At 40.8% G+C, this 23,521-nt stretch overlaps 1 protein-coding gene across 1 annotated transcript; it reads right to left on the bottom strand.

The window, feature by feature from the left end:
- Positions 1-2,844: 2,844 nt before the first annotated feature.
- On the bottom strand, positions 2,845-23,352 carry INTS7 (integrator complex subunit 7). The gene is made up of 20 exons (NM_001006399.2): positions 23,239-23,352; positions 23,015-23,144; positions 22,187-22,333; positions 20,110-20,247; positions 19,708-19,754; positions 19,154-19,353; positions 18,132-18,254; positions 17,597-17,714; positions 16,563-16,697; positions 15,932-16,029; positions 15,038-15,277; positions 13,197-13,334; positions 12,135-12,341; positions 9,140-9,334; positions 7,967-8,070; positions 7,517-7,585; positions 6,310-6,442; positions 4,987-5,085; positions 3,981-4,166; positions 2,845-3,464 (listed from the first exon to the last, which is right to left on the bottom strand). Exons 1-20 carry the CDS (start codon positions 23,327-23,329, stop codon positions 3,177-3,179), a joined length of 2,886 nt encoding a protein of 961 aa, NP_001006399.2. The 5' UTR covers positions 23,330-23,352; the 3' UTR covers positions 2,845-3,176.
- Positions 23,353-23,521: the final 169 nt, after the last annotated feature.

The raw sequence follows: 23,521 nt of genomic DNA, 5'->3' as shown, positions 1-23,521 counted from the left end.
GTTTGGACAAGGCAGATACCAGACTACATCTGCACTACCATAAAACGAACAGTGTCTTGAGAAGATACTGCTAAGAATTAAAAGGGCACATGTATAAATATACTGACTGAGGTGACAACAACAGCACTGCAGGCCAACAAGACCACCACAAAAAAAAAAAATATAGCTATTCCAAAGGCAAAATGTTTCCATATCAAAGAATCTCTCTCCATGTACACACACAGATGCAATCTCATGTGTACACACGCCTGCTCATGCTTTCATTTCAGTGTGTATAAGGTAGAATCACACGCCTTTAAGAAGCTACTGAATTTTAAGACCACTGCTGAAACAAATTTTGGCAGTTTGAGAGACATTTGCCTAGTAGGCAGAGTTAATTAAAAAAAAAAAACAGGCTTCAGTTTATTCTTGAGAATTTTTCCAACTCATAAGACGATGCATTTGGAGGACAACATCAAAAGACAGTTATTTTCCTCTAGTCATTCCAGGTGCTATACTAATCCAGCTTGAACAACAACTGGAATTTCACCAGACAAGATTACTATTCACATTCTCTTGCTTGCATTTCATATAGAATCACAGAATCACCAAGGTTGGAAAAGACCCACAGGGTCACCCAGTCCAGCCATCCACCCATCACCAATAGTTCTCAATGTACCTATGTAACTACTCTATAATATGTACCTACTCTAGAAGCTACTCCCCAAACTAGTGTAGACTTGATATCTGTACCTGTACATGTATTCCTAGGTAGTGTAGTGAGAACATTACAGTGATAATTAACAGCCATACAAGCTCAGAATAACACTTCAGCTTTTAAATAGACAGTATCCCAGTTTTAAAGGTGCACAGCTTGATATATGTTGGTACTAAATAAAACAACTTAGTGCTTTTGATGCAGCCCAGGATACGTTTGGCTTTCTGGGTTGCCAGCCCACGCTGCCAGCTCATGTCCAGTTGTTGGCTTTTTTTGCCCACTCCCTTCAAGTATTTATATACATTGTTAAAATCCCCAAGTCTTCCCTCTGTGAAATTCTTCCTTAACATTCCTGACTGAAGTATTCAGCTCTAGAGCCGCTGTACTTTTGTGAGGGTTATAGTATTAACACCATTCAAAATGGATTTCAGAAATGCAATGTGTTTAATTAAAACCCTAATTCCTTATGTATATAAATTAGAATTGTGACATTTGTAAAGAAACTCACTTAAAGTTTAAAGGACCATTAACTTGCTTCTAGACCAATCAAACTCCTGTAGCTCCACATGATTTGAAGTCAAATATATACATATCCACTAATAAGTACAAAAACTTCAGCTAAATTAAGGCATTTCAGTCCTTAGGCAAAATGAGTGCATACTCAAGAGAATGGAAAGGGAAGTCCAAAATGCCAACTTCAGAGAATCATTTATGAAAAACACGCAAGTGATTCTAGTAGATTACACTATGAGCTCCAAAGGCAGAATTTGAAGCAAATTCCTTTCTTATCCCTACCTCTTTTTAAGGATTCATGCTGCCTCAAGCAAGAAACTGGCCAGGCACCCAGAAATGACACCCGATAGGTCTGAGCACACATTTACAAGAATGTGCTTTTTCCAGTTTTGAGTTTTTCCTCCACTTGTAGCCAGATTTTCTCACATCACCCACAGGGAAACCAGCTTCAATTCTAGATCCTAACACTGATTACTACTGGCTTAACGTGGAACGGTATGTTTTATGAATGACACCACATTTGTCTGAATTTGATCATTGGCTCCATCCTTTCCCAACTAAAGATTTACGCTAGCTAGATCAAAGCATTTCTTCACCATTAAGATTACATAATGGTGCAACTGGCATCTGTCTGCGTAAAGCTTTGCAGTTATTTGAATTCTTTGCAGCAGGCTCAAGATCATTGTCTGGCCACTGAATATTTTCTTACTTTTCCAGTGACTGAGACATCTGAATCATCTGTCATTATTAGTGTGCAATAAACACACAGCGATCGAGTTACTATTTTGTTTGCTGAGAAGCACGAACCAGATTTAACTTGGGCTCATATCACAAAAATACTTTATAGACCTTTCATTGTGCATTTTCAGGCATGGGCACCAGAAACAGGAGTCAAGATAACCTGTCTGTCAATAGAAAAGGATCACGTTTACCCTGATGGCTTCAGCAAAAGCTTTCTGTATGCTGCTGCAGATTTAACATCCTTCCTCACTTCTTGCTGAGTATTTTGAGTCATTAATTTCTATTAAAAAAAATCTTGGTTCTTGTTTGCCAAGTGTATCTCAACCTGTATGAGGAATAAAAACATGCCATGTTTAAAAAATACAGCCAAAAAATAACCTTACTGAAAAATCCACGTAACTTAGAACACTCTACTTTCTTAAGTGGAAGTTTTCTAATAGGTTCAGGGCTTATGTATTTAACTAGCCTGCAAATGAGCCCGCATGAGACATTTCCCTCTGACCTCCAAGCTCCCGTCCCTACTGCTCAGATTTACAGATTTCAGTGCTACTTGCCTGGCTTTAGAATTGATGCAAGTCTCTGGGGTTGTACACACCTACCAGATCAGGTGAACAAAGTTCTTTGGAGAAGGAATGCATTTTTTAATTGTAGCAAGGTTAATCTTACTGGCTCACAGAAAAATAAAGACTCATCCAGGGAAAGACCTGAGCTGGCTGAAGTTTCTCCTGCTAGAATTCTAACACGTTCAGCTACATGCCATGAATATCGTGTGACCTATGAGGAAAGTCTGCACCCCAGTGTTTCTGGGCTGGTTTGGGATGCTGACATCACAGGTTTCCAGCAACACATCTGTCAACAACAGAACAAGAAATAAACAGTCATTATACAAGATAAAAAGTTGTTTGACCCTTTAATCTGGGGCTTTTTTCTTTCTTTTTCTGTGTTATAAGAAAGATTCTGTGGTTAAGACAATAACCTGAGACTTCGATGAAGAAAGCACCAACCACGAACAGTTCAGATCTCCAGCTGCACGTACAGTAGGTGAATCATCTCCTTCTGGACCTTACAGCTATTTGTGGTCACAGGTATGTGCATGCACGCGTTTGGGAACATGCATGTACACACCCACAGAACTAACTACATAACAATCCAAGTGGGGGCAGAAAACATCACTTCCCTTAGCCAGCATGAAGCAGTCACTGATCACAAGAGTCACTCCCAGGAATTAAAACCTTGAGTATGCTGTTCTTTGTTGTTGCTGCTGTGATGGTGGCTGTCCTTGCTGTTGCTGAAGACGAACTTGCTGGGAGTATGGATCTTCAAGAGATTTAACAAAAATAGTTGTTTTAGGCCCAGTTTTCCAAACAATACCATTGGAATCTATTACAGAGGACTCTACTGTAATATTATGGGTGCCAAGTATCACGAAGTTTAACAGAAACTGAGTGCTGAAGTAGTCGTTGTGTGGCTCTACCCTCTGCTCCATTTCATTGGTCATGTTGTCAATAGGAATCTGAGAACACAAAAAAAGTTACCATTTTTTATATAGCCTGCTAAAAATCAGTTTTCTGCTCTCTGTTTGAAAGAGAAAAAAAAACCAACTACCTTTGTCCTCAATTTTCCTAAACCAATGCACATGTATGCTTGCATCAGTTTTGACATATTTTTCTTTCATAGACGAATGCAATTTTTTTTTTTGTATCTATCAACAAAAGCAAGGTAGCTAACACCAAGTCTTTCCCCTTACTAGTGTTCTGGTTTTGCAATAATGCAATTCAGAAGTACTTCCTATAACCCTGTTGCTTTAGAAGCAACTGACCTCCCCCCCAAACTTCAAGAACCCCCAATCCCACCAAAACAGACCTTTCACTAAGTATCACATTAGCATAACCTGAACTTCAGACATGCAATCTGAAGTCGACTGCCAAGAGGATTAGACAGTAACACATAAATTTCAACCAAAGGCTGAAAAGGATGGAAAATACACCGAAAAGGCCTAAGACTCCTCGTTGCTCTTGTCTACCCATACCTTATAGTCTTGTCCAGATTTGCTCTGCAGTACCGAAGATACATTTAGACAGACCGATTGAATTTTACGGAAGAGGCCTGGTTTAGACCCATGCTGAACCACTCCTTCTACCTTTAAGGCCAACTGCTGATTGTTCTGTACCGCAATAGGTTCTGCGGGGTTCCTTGGAGACGGAGATAGAGCAAGCTGTAACACAAGACAGGCAAATATGTAACCTCACGCCTCCTTAAAAGCAAAGATAATTACAAGATGAAACAGCACACCTTCTTATAGCATAACTTCAAGGAAGGATTTAGTAGAGAAAAGCAGAAGATGGAAACATTCAATTTGCAACAGAAACAGATTACTGTAAAAATCTATAAGCATTGTCAGCAACACCAGGCATGGAATCTGCATCTCTTTCTTCTATTGAATATCTTCAACAGAAGTCTTCTATAAAATATCCACAAGTAAGCTCTAAGCATACGAAGATGAATACAGAAGTAGAAGCCTGTATGATTAAATAATGTAAATCTCCAGGCTTCCAATTTTCCCAGAAAGAAGGACCTTCTGAGTTAAAAATACAAAATTAACTTGCCCTTGGAGGCGTCACACTGCCATTCTCACTCACTTAACTGATAAATATTACAACTTCATTCTATAGTAAATGTTGGTTTTTGAAGAAAAAGGAAAAATAACTCAGGCTTATAAAAGTTGTCTTCCTAAGACCAGAAAATCTGCTCTGCAGATGCAGAAGCAAGAAAAATTACCAGTCAGATTTTATTTTAAGATCATGCAATCAAAGAACTGAATCCCATTTGCCTGATTAAATCATAGCCTAGTGGCTCATAACAATTACATATGTATTCAGTTATGACACAGACATTATTTAAGCCATTCCTAACAGGCAAGCCCAGGTCTGTGTTGCAGTTAAGTATCTTCAGTAAAAATACTGAAGCTTTGTGCCTTCGGTATGACTACTCATGAAGAAAAGAGAAGTGTTAGGCCACATTTGAGCAACACTTACCTTAATGCTTGTAGACTGCAGCTTTTGAAAGAAGTACCTTTGGAAAGAAAGGGGTACCTTCAGCAAGGCAATGACAGCACTGCACAGACAAGCTGTATGCTGTAAGAAACAGAGCCAAAGCAAATGAGAATATTTCAGACAATATGGAAAAGACATGCACTTAAGTTAATGAAACTACAGTAGCTTCCACTAGAAGTCCAGAAATATACTGACATGGTCACAGCCACTACAATGGCAGTGACTACATCCAGCTTACGTTTATGTTCTCTCCTTTATCAGGAGGGTAATCTGCTCTGGAACAAACAAGCAGGCCAAGAAAAATAGAGATCTAGATAATTTCAGTCCTAGAGTTAGAATTAGCTGAGCAATATCTGCTTAAAACACTCCTAACACAGAATTGATACACAAACCCTCAAACAATAATTCACTCCTGGCAAAAAAAACTGGCAACTCCCACTTCTCAGGGCGCAATAACTTGAGTTTTAAGCCTTTTACCTGCTCTTCCTTCCCTCACTGCATTGTAACATCAGTGAAGGCAGTGCTACTGAAATCACCCAGCTGGGCTGGAACAGACAGCAACTAAGTTTACAGTGTTTACCTTGGCTACATTTTAGACAGCTCACTTTTCTGTGAGAGTTGGAATTTTATAAGGACAGCTGAATTCAGAAACAAAATAGGCAAGAAGGAACCAGTCCTAACAAGTGAACTGCCTTGTTTCCACCAATGTGCACTTCGGCTTTATGATTTCCACTAACAGAAAAAGACAACACCAGATTAGGACTGTAAAGGAGTACTCTTATCAGCTCCCTGTTTGCATTCAGCACACTTTACATTGTGTTTCTGATGACCTGTATTGATAAGAGAAACGCTATACTCCAGCCACACAGTACTGACTGCCAACAGCTCAGTCGCAGAAGCTGGGCTAGCGCTGGACCCTCCAGCACTGTGTGTGCTACAGGTGGAACTCCTGCACCACAACAGCATGAATAAACAGTATTCCAGTATTTTAAAGAGACTGCAGTCAGGGATTTGACAGAGACTCAGTATTACCTCTAGCTCTCCTAACATTTATCAGCATCTGCTACACTCATACTACCAGAATTATAAAAACCATGTTTTTAATCAGGCCAGTAAGGTTATAGATGTTTCAGCAAAACCTTTTTTTCCAAGTATTAGAGTATATCCTTAGGAACTGAGTTCCTTGTACCACTAACAGCCTACATTACATAACTGAAATGTGCTCTTCAGTTGCTCAATCACCTGAGATTTCCTGAGGTCTTAGAACCTTCATCTACAGAATATATATGTAAAGCTATTACTTGCCAAGTAAGACACAGGAGCATACTTCCTGTTGAGGGACTCCACTTCTTCCAGTACATGATTAAATACAGACATCATTCTTCTTTCGTATTCACTCTCAACATGTGCTGCTCCATTTGAACTGTATTCCTGGAAACTAGAAAATAAAACATTCTGCTGTGCCCAAAATACTTTCCTCATCCCAGTCTGAGAGGCTCACTCCAAAACATGCCCAACAAGACTGTCCCCTGTTACAACTTGAAATTTATTAAGAAATAAACAGAGTAAACTGCTTGATTTATTGTTTTCCCAGCCAGACTTGCTCCGCACATTTAAGCCCTTTATGGACTCCAGCTTATCCAGCTTTGCGTTCCCATCCTTTCCCAGTTGAAGCAACTACAGCTCTAACACACTGGGTGTGCTTAATTCCCTCAGGAATTTTATTTCAGCCTGCAGCACTTACAGTGCTTCAAAAACAGTCTCACAACTCAACAAAAATGGACAATGTCAGTCAGAGTTAATGATAAATAGGAATCTTATCTAATGCTCTGAATACAGTTCCACCTCCTAGAAACCTAACTTTTAAAGGACGTGATTGGAAAAAGTATGATTAAGGCATCTTCAAAATAGTACTTATTCATAAGGAGTAGGATAGACATTTGGGATGCCCCATTTCATTTCCAAGAATCACACATTCATAAAGATGTTTAGCCACGTTATCTTCCCTTTAATCACAGCCTCAGAGTTCTAAAGAATCATTTGATTCATAGCTGCTTCAAAGTGATTTTGCTAATACATACAAGATCACACACACAAAAAAGCAGAAATGATTAATTTACCTTAAAAATCTTATGCTAATCTAATGTATGTATTTCCAAGACTCTGAAGGAAACACATACCTACTACTTCCACTTACAAGTATGAGAGTTAACACAGAATGGGAAAAAAATACATGGCAACAGATTGGAAGTCATTTCTTATTTTAATTCAAGTCTGTATTTAAAATGACTGCAGTACAGCTCTCAAGAGCAGAGTAAGTATAAAAAGCAGAACCTGAAACACAGACCCTAACCTGTCAGCACAGCAGCAACAGGTCCTCCAGCCGGGCCAGAGCAAAATTGTAAGGGGCCACAGGGAAGCTTCTCTGAACATTCTTTGAATTCCTAGATTTAAAGTCCCAAGTGTTTAGAAACTAGAAGCAAAGGAGCAGAAAGTTAGCTCTAAAACTTACTTTGCAGATTCTGGATCCAAAATCAGAGCTTCAATTGCATGTGAAATCAACAGGCAGCTCTGCTGTTGTCTGATATTAATATTAAGGAGTTAGGAGACTTTCAAACTTGGTTTCTAAAACAAGAAACACAGTACTATTTACTAGCACTTTTCCTTATTTTTCTAACATTTGTGAAATAGTCCTACCATTATTCCTTTGGTAAACAGAAGAACTATGGAAATCCCATTTTATGTTGTTGCAAGTTTCAAGTCCTAACTTACTCATGAAGTAATTCTGAGCAATAATACAGCAACGTCCATTTCCAAATAGGTTTTGAGCAACCTGACTTATGTTAACTGCTTCAAAATGACTTTGGGCTGGCTTTCACTAGGGAAAGGACTAGGACTGTCAAGCTTTGTGCTGTCCTAATGAGAATGTAAGAGGACAGATTCTGAGCTTTTAGAAGGATACAGTTCTACATTCCTTAGAGTTGCTGAATCCGCATCAAAAGATGACTGATACAGATCTCCATAACGCACAGCCAGGTTTCGGAACTCCTCCATTGATAACTTCATCTACAGAGACAATGTTACCAGTCAAAATAACAGCAGAAAAACAGTGCACATCCAGAAAATCGCTACACTAACCTACACCACTGAAGAAATACAACACACTTGAAGATCTATAAAGCTTTTCCCTCTTCCCATGGATAAAAAGCACCTGACTGACAGAGTATTACCCATGATTTAAAGGTATTCTTCCTGTAAAAAACAAACCAACAACAAAACAGCATACCATTTTTGGGTTAAAAACAAAACTAACTTGAACAACCTCGGTTGGATGGGGCTCTGGGCAGCCTAGTGGGTGGCAACCCTGCCCAGAAGGGTTGGAACTGGATTGTCTTAATGGGTTCCTTCCAGCTGAGACCATTCTATGATTTTATCAATCTCCACTCTCCCCTAGAGGGGAGATGAAACTGCTCTGTCCTTCAAAGACCCACTGATTCCTTCTTACAGGTGGCATGCATTTAGAAGCAGTGCTGCTATTCTGTCCCTTGCCAAGTCACCAGGAAAAGTTGCAAAGCAATACTTAAGAGCGTATTTTCCCTTTTAACTAGTATAATCACAGTGTCCACAGTGCTTAAAAGCAAGGTGGAAAGGTCTTGCTGCAAATTAGAGTGTATTGAGTGGGTTATTACTTGCATATTATTGGAAACTGTATGCATTAATGTGCAAAAAATCACGCACACACAGCTCGAAAATATAGCATGGTTCAGCTATAATGGAGAATTACTGCCCACTACTTACTGAAGCTTTTCATTTCCTTCACCAGATATCACAGAAGAGCTTGCATGGGAAGGGACCTAGAGGATCACCAAGTTCCAAACCCCATCACAGGCAGGGTTGTCAATCACTTGATCAAGCACCAGCTCAGGCTGCCCAGGGCCCCATCCAACCTGGCTTTGAACACCTCCAGGGATGGGGCATCTGCAGCCTCTCTGGGCAGCTGTGCCAGCACCTCACCACTCTGTGTGGAAAACTTCACCCTGACATCTAATCTAAAACTACGATATGTCTGCTGAGAAGCAAAATACACACTGACACCAGAAACATAACTATTCAAGAGTGGAACAAGAACACGTGCCTGGTTAGAGATGCGTCCACACCTCTGGAGATCATTCCCTGATGTCATGGCAATCGTTGTGGCAATAGCTGGTGGTGGACTTGTTTTCAAGCTGTTGCAGGTACAAATAAGCTGAGAAAAAGCTTGCAGAAGGTCAATCCTGAGTTTCACAAATCCACACTGAAAGCTCAGAGGATTAAGTGGTGTACTTGCAGCCTGAAACACAGTAATTGTAATGTTAGCAATTGAGGTCAAAAGCAAACATGGTAAAATAACTTTGTAGTGTCACTAAACTGTCTCCCCAGGTCAATGCTAAAGCTGATTCTTAAAAACAAATCTAATAGATTTGCTCAATTTAAATCATACTGAATATAAAGGGTAGAAAAATTTAGGAAATTACTAAGCCATTGAGTGCATCATGCTTGTAACAAGTGTGACTTGAGCTATTTATTTGGGCACTTGTTTCCCTTTCCTCAAAGGACAAGCTATTAGACCTATAAATGCACACAGTCCAGACAGTCCCTACCATGAGAGGGCACAGCGAATTGGAAGGCAAAGAAACAGAGGAATGCAAAAGTGAATATCTGGAGGAGTCAGAGTGATAAAGGACCAGCTAAAGCCACCCAGAACTAAAAGCAGTAGTAACCATCCCTGATTTTCTCTCAACTGTGATATGGACACGAACCACAAAGGCACTGAACCTTATATTTGATGAAGGCAGTGACAACCAAGAATGATTGACAGAACTCCAGGAGGAAAGACGTGCTGCTATTAATCTAAGGTTATTGTTCTATGCATTTCTGTTCCCTAAGAGCTTAACTGACTTCAAAAAGCATCTGTGATAGCTAAAGACACCCAGGAAGGGCAAACTGCAGCGCTCAAGATTTGATGCTAGTCAAGCCAAAAATCCAAGCTAGGATGCATCCAACACATTACCAAGAACTTCTTTCTTTCTTTTGCTGTCAGGAAAACAAACAAGTTTATTGCAAAATGCCCCGTGTCACCTGAGAACTGGCCTATCATGGGTGAAACCAAGGAAACACCAACCAACCGCTACAAGAAGCCAGACATTCTCAGTAGTGCAAACTGGACTTGATTCTTGTAAATGGAGATCCAAGGTTGGCTCACTAATACTGCAATTTACATTACCTGCAACCTACATAACCACGGGCAATAACTAAGTTACAGTTCCTTTTTGGAAAATGACAGTGAAAGTTCTTTGGCTCAGTTGAGTTCTTCAAGTGATATCACTTAACATATTTTGAGTTGGCACTGCTTAATCCTGCAAATGCTTTGTTCAAGTTCTGTCTCTTCTCTACATTAGCAACAGTGAAAAAACCAAGCAGGAGTTTCCAAGGAAATGCAAGTTCTGTGCCAAAGAGTCCTATTTCAAAACCTCTGCTAACTGTGCAGGAAAGCACACAGTGAGACAGATGGGACTGGGGTTGATGCACTTTACAACTCCCTGTCCCACACATTTCTCTCATCTGTGAAGAAATTGGACTCAGCCCTCAAGAAGAGAAACTCACCTGAAAAAACACTTTGCATACACCCAATGCAACCTTCCTTCTTACATGTGTATCAAGAAGGAATTGAGAAATATTCTGACAAGATCAGACACTGTCTGGATATGTCATCATTGCAGAATATGTGCAGGATTACCAGGCACAGCGCCGTGTAGTTACAAGGTGGCCCAACTACACAGGCACTGATGGTCTGCAGCACCAACAGTGCTGAGTCATGCACTACACTGAAACAGAAGCAACAGAAAAGCAGAAGTCAGAGGGAAGGGACAGCTGAAGTATTCTGCAGTTAGACTACCATGCATCCTAAAGGACACTTCACTCCACTTTCAAACATTGAATTATGCAGATGTAAGCTGAGAGCAGCTCCTTTCACAGCTGAGATTCGAGCACAGGGAGAAATTTGTCAAGAGACAGGCAACAAGTCAGCAACAGCCAGCAAATAACAACAACAATAAAGATAAAGCAGCTTCCTCTTCTCTAGCTCTCTGAAACCTGTGAGCCACAATTTTCAAGGAAGTCAGTAGAAGAGATGATGAAGAGTAATTCTTCAACATCAAAATTAAAAACAGACCCTAGGGAAAGACAAATTAATTTGCTGAACTACTTTCCTGCCTGTATTAAATATTCATGTTTAATTAGATGCCCCCTCCAATGGCTTCTAGATTTTAGAGAAGCCTTGAAGTGTTGAATGAAAAGCCTCATCTACTTGCCAACATCTTAAAGGCAAATACTTACGGAGCTTTCTCTCAGAGGACAAAGGCATAAAATTTATAACTTTACATGTTATCTAAGTGGCAGTTTATTAAAAAACAGTATATCTGAGCCTTAGTAAATACTAATATCTGAGCTGACATGACATTGACAGCAACTGCTAAAGAAGCAAGCTGCTTCATTTACAAGTGTTTTATAAAGATGGAATGCCCTTTGTTAAGATGACAGCATGAAATGGAAGTCCACAGTCATTTATGCCTTTGTTGTTGTTGTTCAGAGACACCACCACACACAGCCATATTTTCTCTACTTTAGAAAAGCAGAAAATACTTGCTTAAAAATATAACTCAAAATTCCTGTGGATTTGACAACATTGAGTTGTTCTCCCTCCTCTTACTGCATTGGTGTGGCTTTACTGTTCTTAGGATTCCACAGGATCACACTGTCAAATACAATGCAATATGAACTCAGTAGGGAGAAGGAAGACAATTAAGCACTGTAACTTTAAGTAAAAAAATACAAATGAAATGTATCACATGATTTGATCAAGGCAGGAAGTGAGGAGTGGAAAAACATGAAAAAAAGAAGGAAATCTAGCAAACAACTTCAGTTGCTGATCTCTCTGAAAATACAGTGGGTTATAACAGGCATCTCCCTGCAGCCCTCTCATATAAGAGAAGTTGGTACCCTTAAAACCTTTCAAGAAGTTTAAGAACAGAAACTAAACAGATCTGCCATGGTACACAGAATGATCACTACAGCAGAAGATCTGTGCTAACCGTCAAGGATGCTATTCCTTTGTGATATGATTTTAAAGCTTCAGCAATGCAAGAAAGTGCTGAGCTGTAGTTGTCCTCTTGCAAACCCGTCAGACACTGCTCTGCATGGGAGAACTCCTTCAAACTGTTCAGCCAGAAGTAAAAGTGCTCCGAAGCCACCTGAGTCAGCAGGCTTTGATACAGTTCTCTGGCCATGTCGTGGTTACCCTGTAACAATAAGAAGGTTTGAAAGGGGGGTACAAGAGAAAAAGGCTGTGGATAATTGCTATGTTAGAACAGCAATTTCCCCAGAATTAGTCATACTTCGAAAAATAAAACCAGTGGATCTTCTATTAGTCATTTGATCATTACAAACCTAATAAGAAATAAAACCATAAAACCGTATTTTATGGAAAGATGAGCCTGCATGAAGTAATTATTTATACAAGACAGTTTAACAAGATGAAAAAAAAAGTCTAGAAATGTATTTATTTTTTAATACTGAAAACATATATTTCATCTCCACAGTAACACTGGGTTTGAAACTATTATTAATTCAGACCAGAGCTAAAATCAGGATCCCTGGCTGAGGTACCGAAGCAGTGCTATACTCAGTCCTCTCCTCTGCAACACATACCTAATCTGCTTACAATTACCCCCACACCTTGCACTAGGCTTTCTGCATCACTCTTAACCCCAGCTAGGATTTTATTGAAGGGGAGAGAAAAATCAATCTTTTTTCACATTGAAGAGAAGCATACATCAGGACGGCCTGTAGCACTTCCTAAAGATCAACCAGAAAATAAAGGTTAGGCATGCTGATAAAAAAATAAAGATCAGGTCATTAGCTTCTCCCTTCTCAAATACTCTGGAAAGATGAATGGCTAGGAAAACCACCCTGACAGGGTGGCCTTCTTAATTCCAGAGAATTAAGAAGGAAAATGATATATTCCCTGCAGCTACCCACATGTTTTCTATGCTCTGAGCCCTATTATTTTCCTTCCTTACACTCTTTTTCCAGTTCAAATAGGATCCTTCCAACAACACTGAAACATCTTCCTCCAGGTATTTATTTTCACCTACCATTCTGGAAGCCTGCCTGGCTATCCTGTAGGCTGTCCATCCATTGGAGGCATTCTCAAGCTGCTGTTTAATAACAGTTTTAATTTCTGGAGACAAAGCTTTCTGACTGGAAACAAATATCACTGTGGCAAGAGAAACCTATGGAAGAGCAGAGAGGTTAGGAATAAGGTTGTATCTCAAGAACAAACCACCACAAACAGAAAAACCCAAACCATCTCAGCCTAATAGAAATGATCTGCTTGATTTTGGACTCAGAACTACATAAAGACTTAATATTCATTTTAACTGAAGAACTCTTCTCAGACATGTATCTTAATATTTGGGGCAACCAAAATATTTCTTGTAGATGAAACTTTAATTTAAATAACCTTTCCTGCCACTTCTCACTGGGATAGTTCAAAGGCTTCAGATAAATAAGCAGGAAGCCAGTAATTTCTTTCTCAAAAAAGAAGCTAATTTCTAAACAGATGTAATAAGAGTATTTTTATCTATTAAAGTATATTAAAACACTTGTCAGACTGCCACATGTAAATTGATATAATTAACTGCCATCTTGTCCTTCTGTAAACCTTATCTTACTATCCCAATACTTTTAAGTTTGTCTAAGCAGTGCCATCTGGTGGGAAATCTAGAGGAAAACACTGCATATGCCAACACTCAACTCAGAAATCACACCTCATAGATAGAACTAAACTATCTAAAAAAAAAAACAACCTGAAAATGAGACTATAGGCTGGCACATCAACCTGGACCTAACAAGTGCCTTAGGCTACCATTTTGGAAGGAAAAAAACTATCCATAGTAGTTTACGTTGATGGGGTTACAATGCTGGTGGATGAAGGAAGAACTGACATCTACCTGGACTTGTTCAATGTATTTGACACTGTCCCACATGACATTCTTGTCTCTTCTTTGGAGAGATATGGATTTGACGGATAGAATACTTGGTGGATAAGGAATTAGCTGCATGGTAACACTTGGTGGCTCCATGTCCAGATGGGCACCAGTCACAAGAGGTGTTCAGGGGTCATTATTGGACAGGCGCTTTGTTACATCTTTGTCAGGGACATGAACACTGGGACTGAGTATGCCCTCAACAAGCACGCTGATGACACCTAGCTGCGTGGGGCAGTCAACACACTGGAGGGAAAGAGTGCCACCAAGAGAGACCTGGACATGCTTAAGAGGTAGGCCTCTATGAAATTCTTATTCAAAAAGGTCAAATGCTATGTCATGCACTTGTGTTGGGACAATTTCAAGCACAGATACAGACTGAGCAGAGAATGGACTCAGAACAGCCCTGAGGAAAAGGACTACACGGTGTTAGTTGAAGTCAAACTCAACATACTGCCAGCTCATATGAGTGCAGCCTAGAGTGCCAACCATGTCCAGGGCTGTATCAAAAGCAGTGTGATCAGCAGGTCAAGGGAGGTGACCATTTCCCTCTATTCTGATCTTGTGAGATCACACCTGCAGAACTGCCAAAGGTAGCCTATGAGAAAGCTGGCGAGGGACTTTTTACAAGGGCACGTAGTAATAGAAGGGATAATGGCTTAAACTCAAACGGAGTAGATTTAGATTAGTTACAAGGAAGAAATTATTCACTTTGAGGGTGGTGAGGCACTGGCACAGGCTGCTCCAAGAAGCTGTGGATACCTCATCCCTGGAGGTGTTCAAGGCCAGGCTGGATGGGGCTTTGAACAACCTTGTCTGTGGAAGGCACCCCTGCTCACAGTAGGGAGGTTGGAACTGGATGGTTTTTAATGTCCCTTCTAATCCAAACCATTCTACCATTCTATGATTTTGTCCATCAAGGTTTATTCTCCAGAAGGAGATCTTACCAAGAGTTCCTGTTTTTTATCTGTGGTAGATCGTCCAATGACTTTGTAGAGCTCCATCAGATCTCCTAGCATCCCATCAGCTAACACAGGCAGCTGCATGGCAATAGCTGCTAAACAGTGGCACATGAGAATCCTAGCAGCATCCTGAGCACTGTGCAGCTGTGTCAACAGAGATTCAACCACCGACTGGCTCAGGTGAGGACGGCACTTGACCAACTTCACCATACAAGTTAAGGTGATCTGTAATTCACAACCACCAACAGGTACAATTAATACAGTGTCTGCTTAAAAGTAAAACCAAAACAGACGCTTCGCTGCAAGCGCGATTACAGAAATACACAAAAAGGAGATTTCCTTAGAGCATAAGCCTCTATCTCTGAACTCAAAGCACAAAGATACCAAGAAACAATTCACCTCGTGCCTTTACAGGTAAATAATTAAATAAAATTACTGGTAGTAGGTCATGAAGTGGGACAATAAAAATAACAGTTCATAGGAGCATTCTTATCTTGCACACTGCATCCCCATCTCAGAAAAAAATGACTTCTCTCTTCCCAAGAATTTCTTCATTCTCTAGAGACACCTTCTTCCCTTGTTCAAGTTTGTTTTATTACAGCTGTACCTCAGAAAAGTCCACCTGTCGTCCCCCCCCCCCCCCCCCCAATGAAAATGAAGTTATACTAGAGTTGAAAGCAATTGCACTGCAGTCACGTGCTATCACTCTGAACTCTTAACTACTGACAAAACACAGAAAAACATTGATTTTGAAAGAAACAAAGTTTCTTTCCAGCATGTTATATTTCCACCAGAAAGATCTGGCACACTTCAGCTCCTCTGCTATAGAAACCATAACTATAACCTACAGCTGTGCTAATGAAACAACAGTACCGTCACCTTTAAAGTTGCTTGAGCACCTGGACTGTCATCTTGACTACAGAGAACAAGAAGAGATTCTAAGCCAAAAACTGCATCTTGCTCCAAAGGTAGAAGATCTAAGAAAAAGAAAGAGTCAGTCAGTTCCCTCTTACAGTTTCTGACTTTAATCAAGGTAATGCTTGCAGTGATGACAGATGAATATTCTCCTAATAATTCTGACTTACATTTATTGGAAGCAATTCTGTGTCTCAGGTAATTATTCAGCAGTCGCATTAACTGTGACATTTGTAGGGTGAGCATAAAATTCTGGCCAGCTTCTAAATGCTCCACTATTCCTTTGCAGCAGATTTTGTGCCCAGAGTTACCAAAGGCTAACAGACAATTCAGTGGTTCATAGCAAAAGTAAGACAAGCCTTTATTTTAGCACTTCTACTGCGTCCATTAATTTTCTATAAATTAGCAGAAGAGGGAATCTTCCCAACCATTCACAAAATCCCACAAAACATTTGTAGAGATTACAGTCCCCATAACCAGCATGAAGGATCAGACAGATTTACAGAAAAATTCAAGGACAAGAGCAGTTAATGAACGTTAAGTGCATAAGCCTGATTGCAAATAAACTTATTTCACTGTCCTTGCTCTCATTTACCTTTTTCCTGACAAGAGGCTGATATATTTGTCAGAATTCTCACACCATGAGCTGCAATGCCACGGTTATTATGGTAACAGCACTCCTGTGCTAATTTTACTAAATCAAATGACCTTGCAGTTGTAGCCGCTGTTCCTAAATGAAGACAAGGCAAACCAGTCATAACAGCACATAGCTTAATTAGACCACGAAACTTTCAAATACATTCCTGTACAAAATCTATTTTGATTTATAGTGCTTGGTTTCTTAAAATGGTTTACTTTACTTCATGTTTTTATCCTACCATTTAAACATATATTCCTATACACACGCCAACACAGAGACTCTCTCCTCCTTCTTAAATGCAACTTAGACGTATACAAGAAAAGAGTATTCAGGTCTAAAGGCTGATGTTTCAGGGACCTGGAGATCTTTAGACTTGTCCCTCAGATTTCAGTGACTGAAAAAAAGCTATTGAGCATATTAAGACATGCCAGAGTAACTATGAAAACATACTGTTTTCCTTCTTCCCTGCAGCCAACGCTGCTGGGCTCATTATACTCATTAAGGCATAGTGGCTTTCAAGAAGATATAAAAGACAGTATTATCTCTATTTTCAGAATGAGATACCTTTAATAGTTTCAAAATATCTGCTCCTTCTCAACTACAAAGCCTCTATGCTTCACTGTTCCCTTTATTCACACTGAAACACTATACAAATGTGTGGTTTCAAAGTGCCTGAAGCAGAACACAGGCTGAACATTTAAGAGGCAAACTGTTTCCTTAGTTTATGTAGAGAAGTTGAAAATCCAAAGGTAAACAAAACTTTCACAGAGCTTACTAGCCACAAAAACTACAATAGAATCTTAGACCATGACTGTTCATTGGTGCATGCTCCCTCCTGTCAAGTTCACATACAGTAAACACAGCCTGACTCTCAACTGGTGCTCTCAAGTTCAAAAACACTTCCAGAGCATGCAATAATGTTTAGATTAAACTATTCAGGAGTAGATGGCTAACCTCCCAGAAATTGTCATCTAATCTAGGTTTCTTACCTGGAGCACTGCTGAAGTACTGTTTAATGGCAATGGTCCCCGATAACGTGGAAAGAACCGACAGCATTCCCAGCTTCAAACTGTCATATGGAGTGTGAAGAGCAGATTCACACAGTGCCTACAGATAAGAGAAGGGAGAAGATACAAATGAAAGGAAGTTGCATGAATTATCTGTATTAAAGGTTTAGTTGCACTTACTTGTAAGAAGGAAGGGCCTATGACCAAAACAGGCAAAACTGAAATCAAACCAGAACTTCCTTGCTCATCTGGCAAGCAACTAGAAAACGTCTTGCATGTATTCTAATGAACTGCTCTAAGCATCAACAGCACCACATTCTAAAGCCAATGACACACACTTTCCTCAGTTACATTACTTCAATTGTTCATTTACATTTGGCTACTCTGCTTGGTAGATGATTCTTAATGGACATGGAGACGCATATTCTTCTTTCCAAGACAACAATTTGTGAGGGGAAGGAATTCCACAACTAAATACAACATTTCACAACAAACTTCTGCCTAAAAATGTATTAACCTGAATATTTTCTCTACTCCACGTATGTGGCATCTTGTTGGCCAACAGCTTTAAATCTTGGATTGCAAGCCTCTTCACAGCCTTTCTGGGGTCATTCTTCAAGTACTGCAACAAAAGCTGGACCTGTAACAAGACAAATTCATCACTTAAGGGGAAGACATCGTACAAGAAGGAGGCCCATTCAAAAATATTCGTGAAGGAACTTTGAGAATACTCATCTGAAACTGCTATGTCAGACATTACCTGTCTGCTTGCTTCCCACATGGCAAAGACCGTACTGCAGTTCCATGGCAAGCAGAATCAATCCAACAGCTGCTTTCTGCTATCCTCCTCTCTTGTCTGCTCAAGCATACTTCACTGCAGCACCCTACATGCCCCAAGAAGCTGTGAGAGCTATTCCTGGTCTCACATAAATACTGGTAGAACACTCCCAAGGACCTCAGTCAACACTTTGCATTGTCATGATCACACTAGTAGCAAGTACTTCAGGCATTTGACACTAATTCAGGTATCTGCATGATCTGCAGTCAACAGAGAGCAGCACAGATATACACTGTATGTCTCAGAAAAAAATAACAAGAAAGCCACACACTGTGGCTACCTGATTTATATGTGCAGCATAGGCTGCTGTGTTGCAGAAATACAGCCTGCAAGTCCATGCTTACTTTCATAAAAAGCACCCACTATCCAAAGAAAACAGACAGCAGGGAAAACATACAGAAGGGAAGCCTGGGTTCTAGAGGCAAAAAGAAAGTTTTCAGAAAAAAAATTGTTTTCTTTCTTAATTTCACTACTGATTTTCAAGAAAGACAGTTTATGAACTGTGAAGAAGGTCTCTGTGTTGGAGGGAGTTACGTGGAGGTGACAGCAGTTGCAGAGTACTCTGCCCCTATGGCACATAAGAGCGATCACCTTATAGCACATCCATCACAATTTATCCTCAGATGCCAGCTGATGGTGAAAGTTTAAGGTTTTATTTTGTTTTAAACATGCTTTGTAAACTCATCTGGAAGAAGAATTACCTGTTTAGGAATGTCAACCAAAGAAGAAGCAGCAAGCAGAGTGAACGTGTGCAGAGTAACAATGACCATCTTGGTGGAAGGATATGACGTTACCAACTGCTGAAGCAGCTGCCGGGAGCTGGAGGCCAGGCTAGCATCATGATGCATGTGCTGCAGAATAGGGATCAACTTCAATTTCAAGTCCACAGGTGTAGCTAAACCTGTAACAGGGAACAGAGACATTGCCAGGCTGTTGTACTGGCTTTTAGTAGTACTAAGACACACAGTATGCATCACTATCTCTGCCATCAATGCAGTCTGTGCAGACTCCTGCATTAGCTTCAAGTAAACTGTCCACGGGCTAGCAGCTTAAACACAGCAGTATCAAGTATTTTAAGAGTTCAGGAGTGTTCAGATTTTGAGAGTACATGTAGAAGAGGTACTGGATTATTTGTTACCTAATTTAACTATAAAACTAGGATTATTTGGGGATAAGGGCAACGGTATGGTGATATTTTATGTGTGTATGTATAAACAAGAACTCTCAGGTATCATCACTCAGTATTTGTACATACCTTGAATCATCTCACTGATTTTGTTACATATTCCTGCAGCAAAGTCCCTGCAGAGAAAAAGACAAAGCACCAGGTGAAATGAAAGCAAATAGATTAAAAAAAACAACAGAAGAACAAAACACTGCATTTTAATAATAAAACCATCACAAGAATGCTTGCCAAAACTTATTTTAGAACCCCTACACAGGGGTTATAATCTAATGATAAAATGGAAGCTTTCAAATACATTTCCAAGTTTTTTTTAGACTTGAATTCACATTTCCCCACAGTACTGTTATGACATACAAGAGCTGTGAAGGATGCTCTAACACCACTGAAGAAGATACAAAGTTCTGTGAGCGACAGTGGAGTTCTTATTCTTTGTAATGTGGAAAACAGGAGGAAAAAAAGAATCCAACTTACTTTGACTGCGCAGAAAAGTTGGCAGCAGCAAAAATAGCAGCTTCAACTTCCACATTATCATGGGAATCCAAACTCTGACGAATGCTGTGATGTGCATTCTTCCTTTCTGGAATAATAGATGCCATGCTGCCCAACATCCTACAGACACAGATCAGGAAACTGAGCAGGCACAATGACTATGAAGCAGTGTAAGATGTAATCAAAGGGAAGCACAGAAGTATTGGCTTAAAGTCTTGATTTTCATATAAATGAGGGCTCTTATGTTCACTACAAAGACACACTGACAGCAGGAATATCACTAGAACTTGAAAATATTGAACCATATTGCAGTATCATTAGTGGAAAGCAAGAACTGCTATAAAACCAGGAGCACACCACAGCACAGGGTACACTGAGTACTTTTAAGATGCTTTTGGGTCCCAGCTCTGATATCACGCAATAGATTTAATGCTAAAATGTATTACTGCACGCATACACAAAGTATACATCATGCAATTTAAAAGTCAGACATTTGGTAGTTTAGGAGAATTAAAATAACACTTGGAAAGTTGTTTCCACCTTTTCTATCCTTCCCACTAAGTCTCCAAATTGCAGTGATACACGTCTGAAGTCAAACATTAAATACATTCTAAGTAAGTGAAACTTCTAAGAGAGTCGTTATAATGAAGCAAACAAACATCAGACTTTCATCATTTGTTTCAAAGATCCCTTGCTGCTCTGAAACAAAGTTAGTACTGGGAACAGCACAATACCTTTTGTTTAACTGACAGGAAAAAAAAAGAACAAATGTAAGTATCTATACCATCAATTTCCTCACAGATATTTTCAGACATGTTTACAGTCAACCAGAATGAATACAAGAAGTTGCACTGATGGTAATGTTAGCAAGACTTCTATGTAAGTATTCACACAGAGTTACCCAGCAAGGTGCTGTGCCCCTACACAGTGTTGCTTTAGATCTTACTTCCAGCGTGTCCTTTCTTACTGATACTACTGGAGAAGGGCAAAACTGAGAACTTCAATAGAGCTGAAGCAAGAGCTACTGTAACATATCTTTCTCCTGCTGCATCTTGGGCAGTGATTTGTAATTAATGCAAACCAAGCAAATTCCTGGGACTTCTAGCTACCTGTCAAGATGGGCCTCAACACCCAGCAACAAGCACAGACTTACATTAGAATACTGAAGTGATACTACAAGAAAACATACAGATACCTTGCACTCTCATTTCTGAGATCCTAAAGCACCAAAGCATGATTTCAAAAATATAAAAAGAAATGGGTGTATGAGCCAATAAAACAAGCCTCTCTTAATGACTCCCATCTTCCGATAGTGAGATCAGTAACACTTCTGGATGGGTAGGAGAAGGAATGCTATGTTCACATCTTAATTCAGTTGCACAGGAGTTGAAGATGCAGACAAGATGATCGTGTTGGGTACTGTTAGAAATATAGACACCAAAGCAGCAGGACAATGACATTAAAGATAGCTTAAAGTATGTTTTTTTTTTTTTTCACCCACTGGATTCCTAGGAAGGCTGGAGCAATCAATAACAGAAGTGCACCCCCTCAGGCATCATGGATTACAGACAAACAAGCAGTAAGCATCTCAGGCAACAACAAATGGAGTAAATGGAAGTATAACAAGGTTCACGTAAATTAGTTTAGTTTACAAGTTAACAAAAGTTATTTTGACATATATGGAAGCACTTTCCTTTTGGTCTTGTTCTATCACATCACAAAATGCATGTAGGTTTTGTATAGATACTATCTTGGTTACACATACAACAGTTTCTTTTATCTCCGGAGCACACAATACCTGAATATCACCAATCCCATCCTGCCTGGAGCCACCTGCACAATTCTCACATCACAAACACAAGCATGCAAAAACCTTGTTTTTCCACTTACAGATCCCCACTGCTCGCTCTATGTGAGATGTCCCTGCTTCTGTCTTCATGATGAATGTGGAAGTCAGCTCCTACACTCTGAGCAGTTACTGAGTCTGTTAGAACCGATCAGGGCACCAATAACGGGTTACAGCTCTGAATGAAGTTAGGTTCATTTCTGTACTACTTACCGAAGTGTGATAGCCCGAGCCACAGGATCATTGCTATGAATCACTGAGAAAACTCTCTTCACAAACTCATCCACGTTGAGGATCTTCTCCAGGTGCTTCTCACTCTGCTGCGTAACTTTCAGCACACACAGCCTCAGGAAGTTGTTTCTACCAGAAGACACACACTTATCTTTACTTTATCACCTTTAAACACTTCATCTGTACTGAGCTGTTTGATAATACAGATTCAAACACTTCTAAGCTAAACGTATTGAGAAAAACTTCAGAGAGATAATCACAAGAAGCTCTGTGCTTTAGAAATGGTTCGAATAGGCTGATACAGTTAAAGATGGAATATGAACGCACTACTATTTTGTAGCACAAAGGACAGATTCCCTATTGCTTCACAGCACGGGTAATGTACTATCGATGTGGGTCCAACGCTCGTGGGGAAATGAACGCACTGACAGCAGTGGCAATGGCCACAGGCACGTGTCTGTGCTGCACACACTCCCAGATGTAATTCTACTGGAAAACTGTGGCAAAAGCTGAGACAGAGAAGCCCAATAGCCATTGCCAAGAGCGAGTGAGCCTCTACTCCTTCCTGCACCCAACAGCAAAGATCCCACAGCAGCAACAAATATGTCTGTGCACTACTGAGAGCAGCTGCACAGCAGACACGGTTCAGTTAGGCACGGGGCACAGGAAAAGCTCAACGTGAGGCTCTCGCATTCACCTCCCTCACAGAAGGGACTTGCAGAGCTGATCATTCATTTATTCGTTACGACTTTGAAGGCACCTATGGAGAACCGCCTCCAGCGGAATTAAAGCCACCAGCACGCTACTCACCCGACCCTGAAGACGTCGGCCAGCTTCAGGAAGGCTGAGTTGATGAGGATGGGGAAGGGATACTTCTGGAAGAGCCGAGGGAAGCGCACGACGGCCTCGCACTGCTCGCCGAGCTTGCCGGACCGCAGGCCTACGCAGAGCACCACAACGCTGACTGCTACAGCGGCACCCGCCGGACCCCGCCCGACACCCCAGCCTCGCGCTGCCCCAGCCCCGGGCCTCACCCTTGTCCAGCTCCATGAGGGCGGAGTTGGCGTCCAGCTCCTGCTCGCCGTACCCCGCGTCAGCCAGGAACGACTTCCCGCCCGCCGCCATCGCGAACCCCGCGACCGCCCACCGCGCACGCGCAGCCGCCCTCCCGCCACACCGGCCCAGCGGCGCCTGCGCGCTCCTCCGCGCGCGCCAACAGCCGCGCAGGCCTCCCTTCCCTGCCACAGGCCGAGGGTGGGCACCGGCCGGGGCCCCGCCTCTCCTCCGCCGCCCAATCCGAGCGGAGAGAGGGCGGTG

This window comes from Gallus gallus, chromosome 3 (genome assembly GCF_016699485.2).
Source record: "Gallus gallus isolate bGalGal1 chromosome 3, bGalGal1.mat.broiler.GRCg7b, whole genome shotgun sequence".
Taxonomy (NCBI): Eukaryota; Metazoa; Chordata; class Aves; order Galliformes; family Phasianidae; genus Gallus; species Gallus gallus.
The sequence above is the reverse complement of the archived record's forward strand: the minus strand, read 5'-3'. Positions and strand labels throughout refer to the sequence as shown.

Excerpts from the sequence above, each read along its gene's own strand:
- INTS7 (NM_001006399.2), bottom strand. The coding sequence starts at position 23,329 with ATGGCGGCGGGCGGGAAGTCGTTCCTGGCTGACGCGGGGTACGGCGAG. Across the intron at positions 12,342-13,196 it reads CCAGGCAGGCTTCCAGAATG|GGTAACCACGACATGGCCAG; the intron begins GTAGGTGAAAAT and ends TTATTGTTACAG. Across the intron at positions 6,443-7,516 it reads TTGGATCCAGAATCTGCAAA|TTTCCAGGAATACAGTTCAA; the intron begins GTAAGTTTTAGA and ends TTTATTTTCTAG.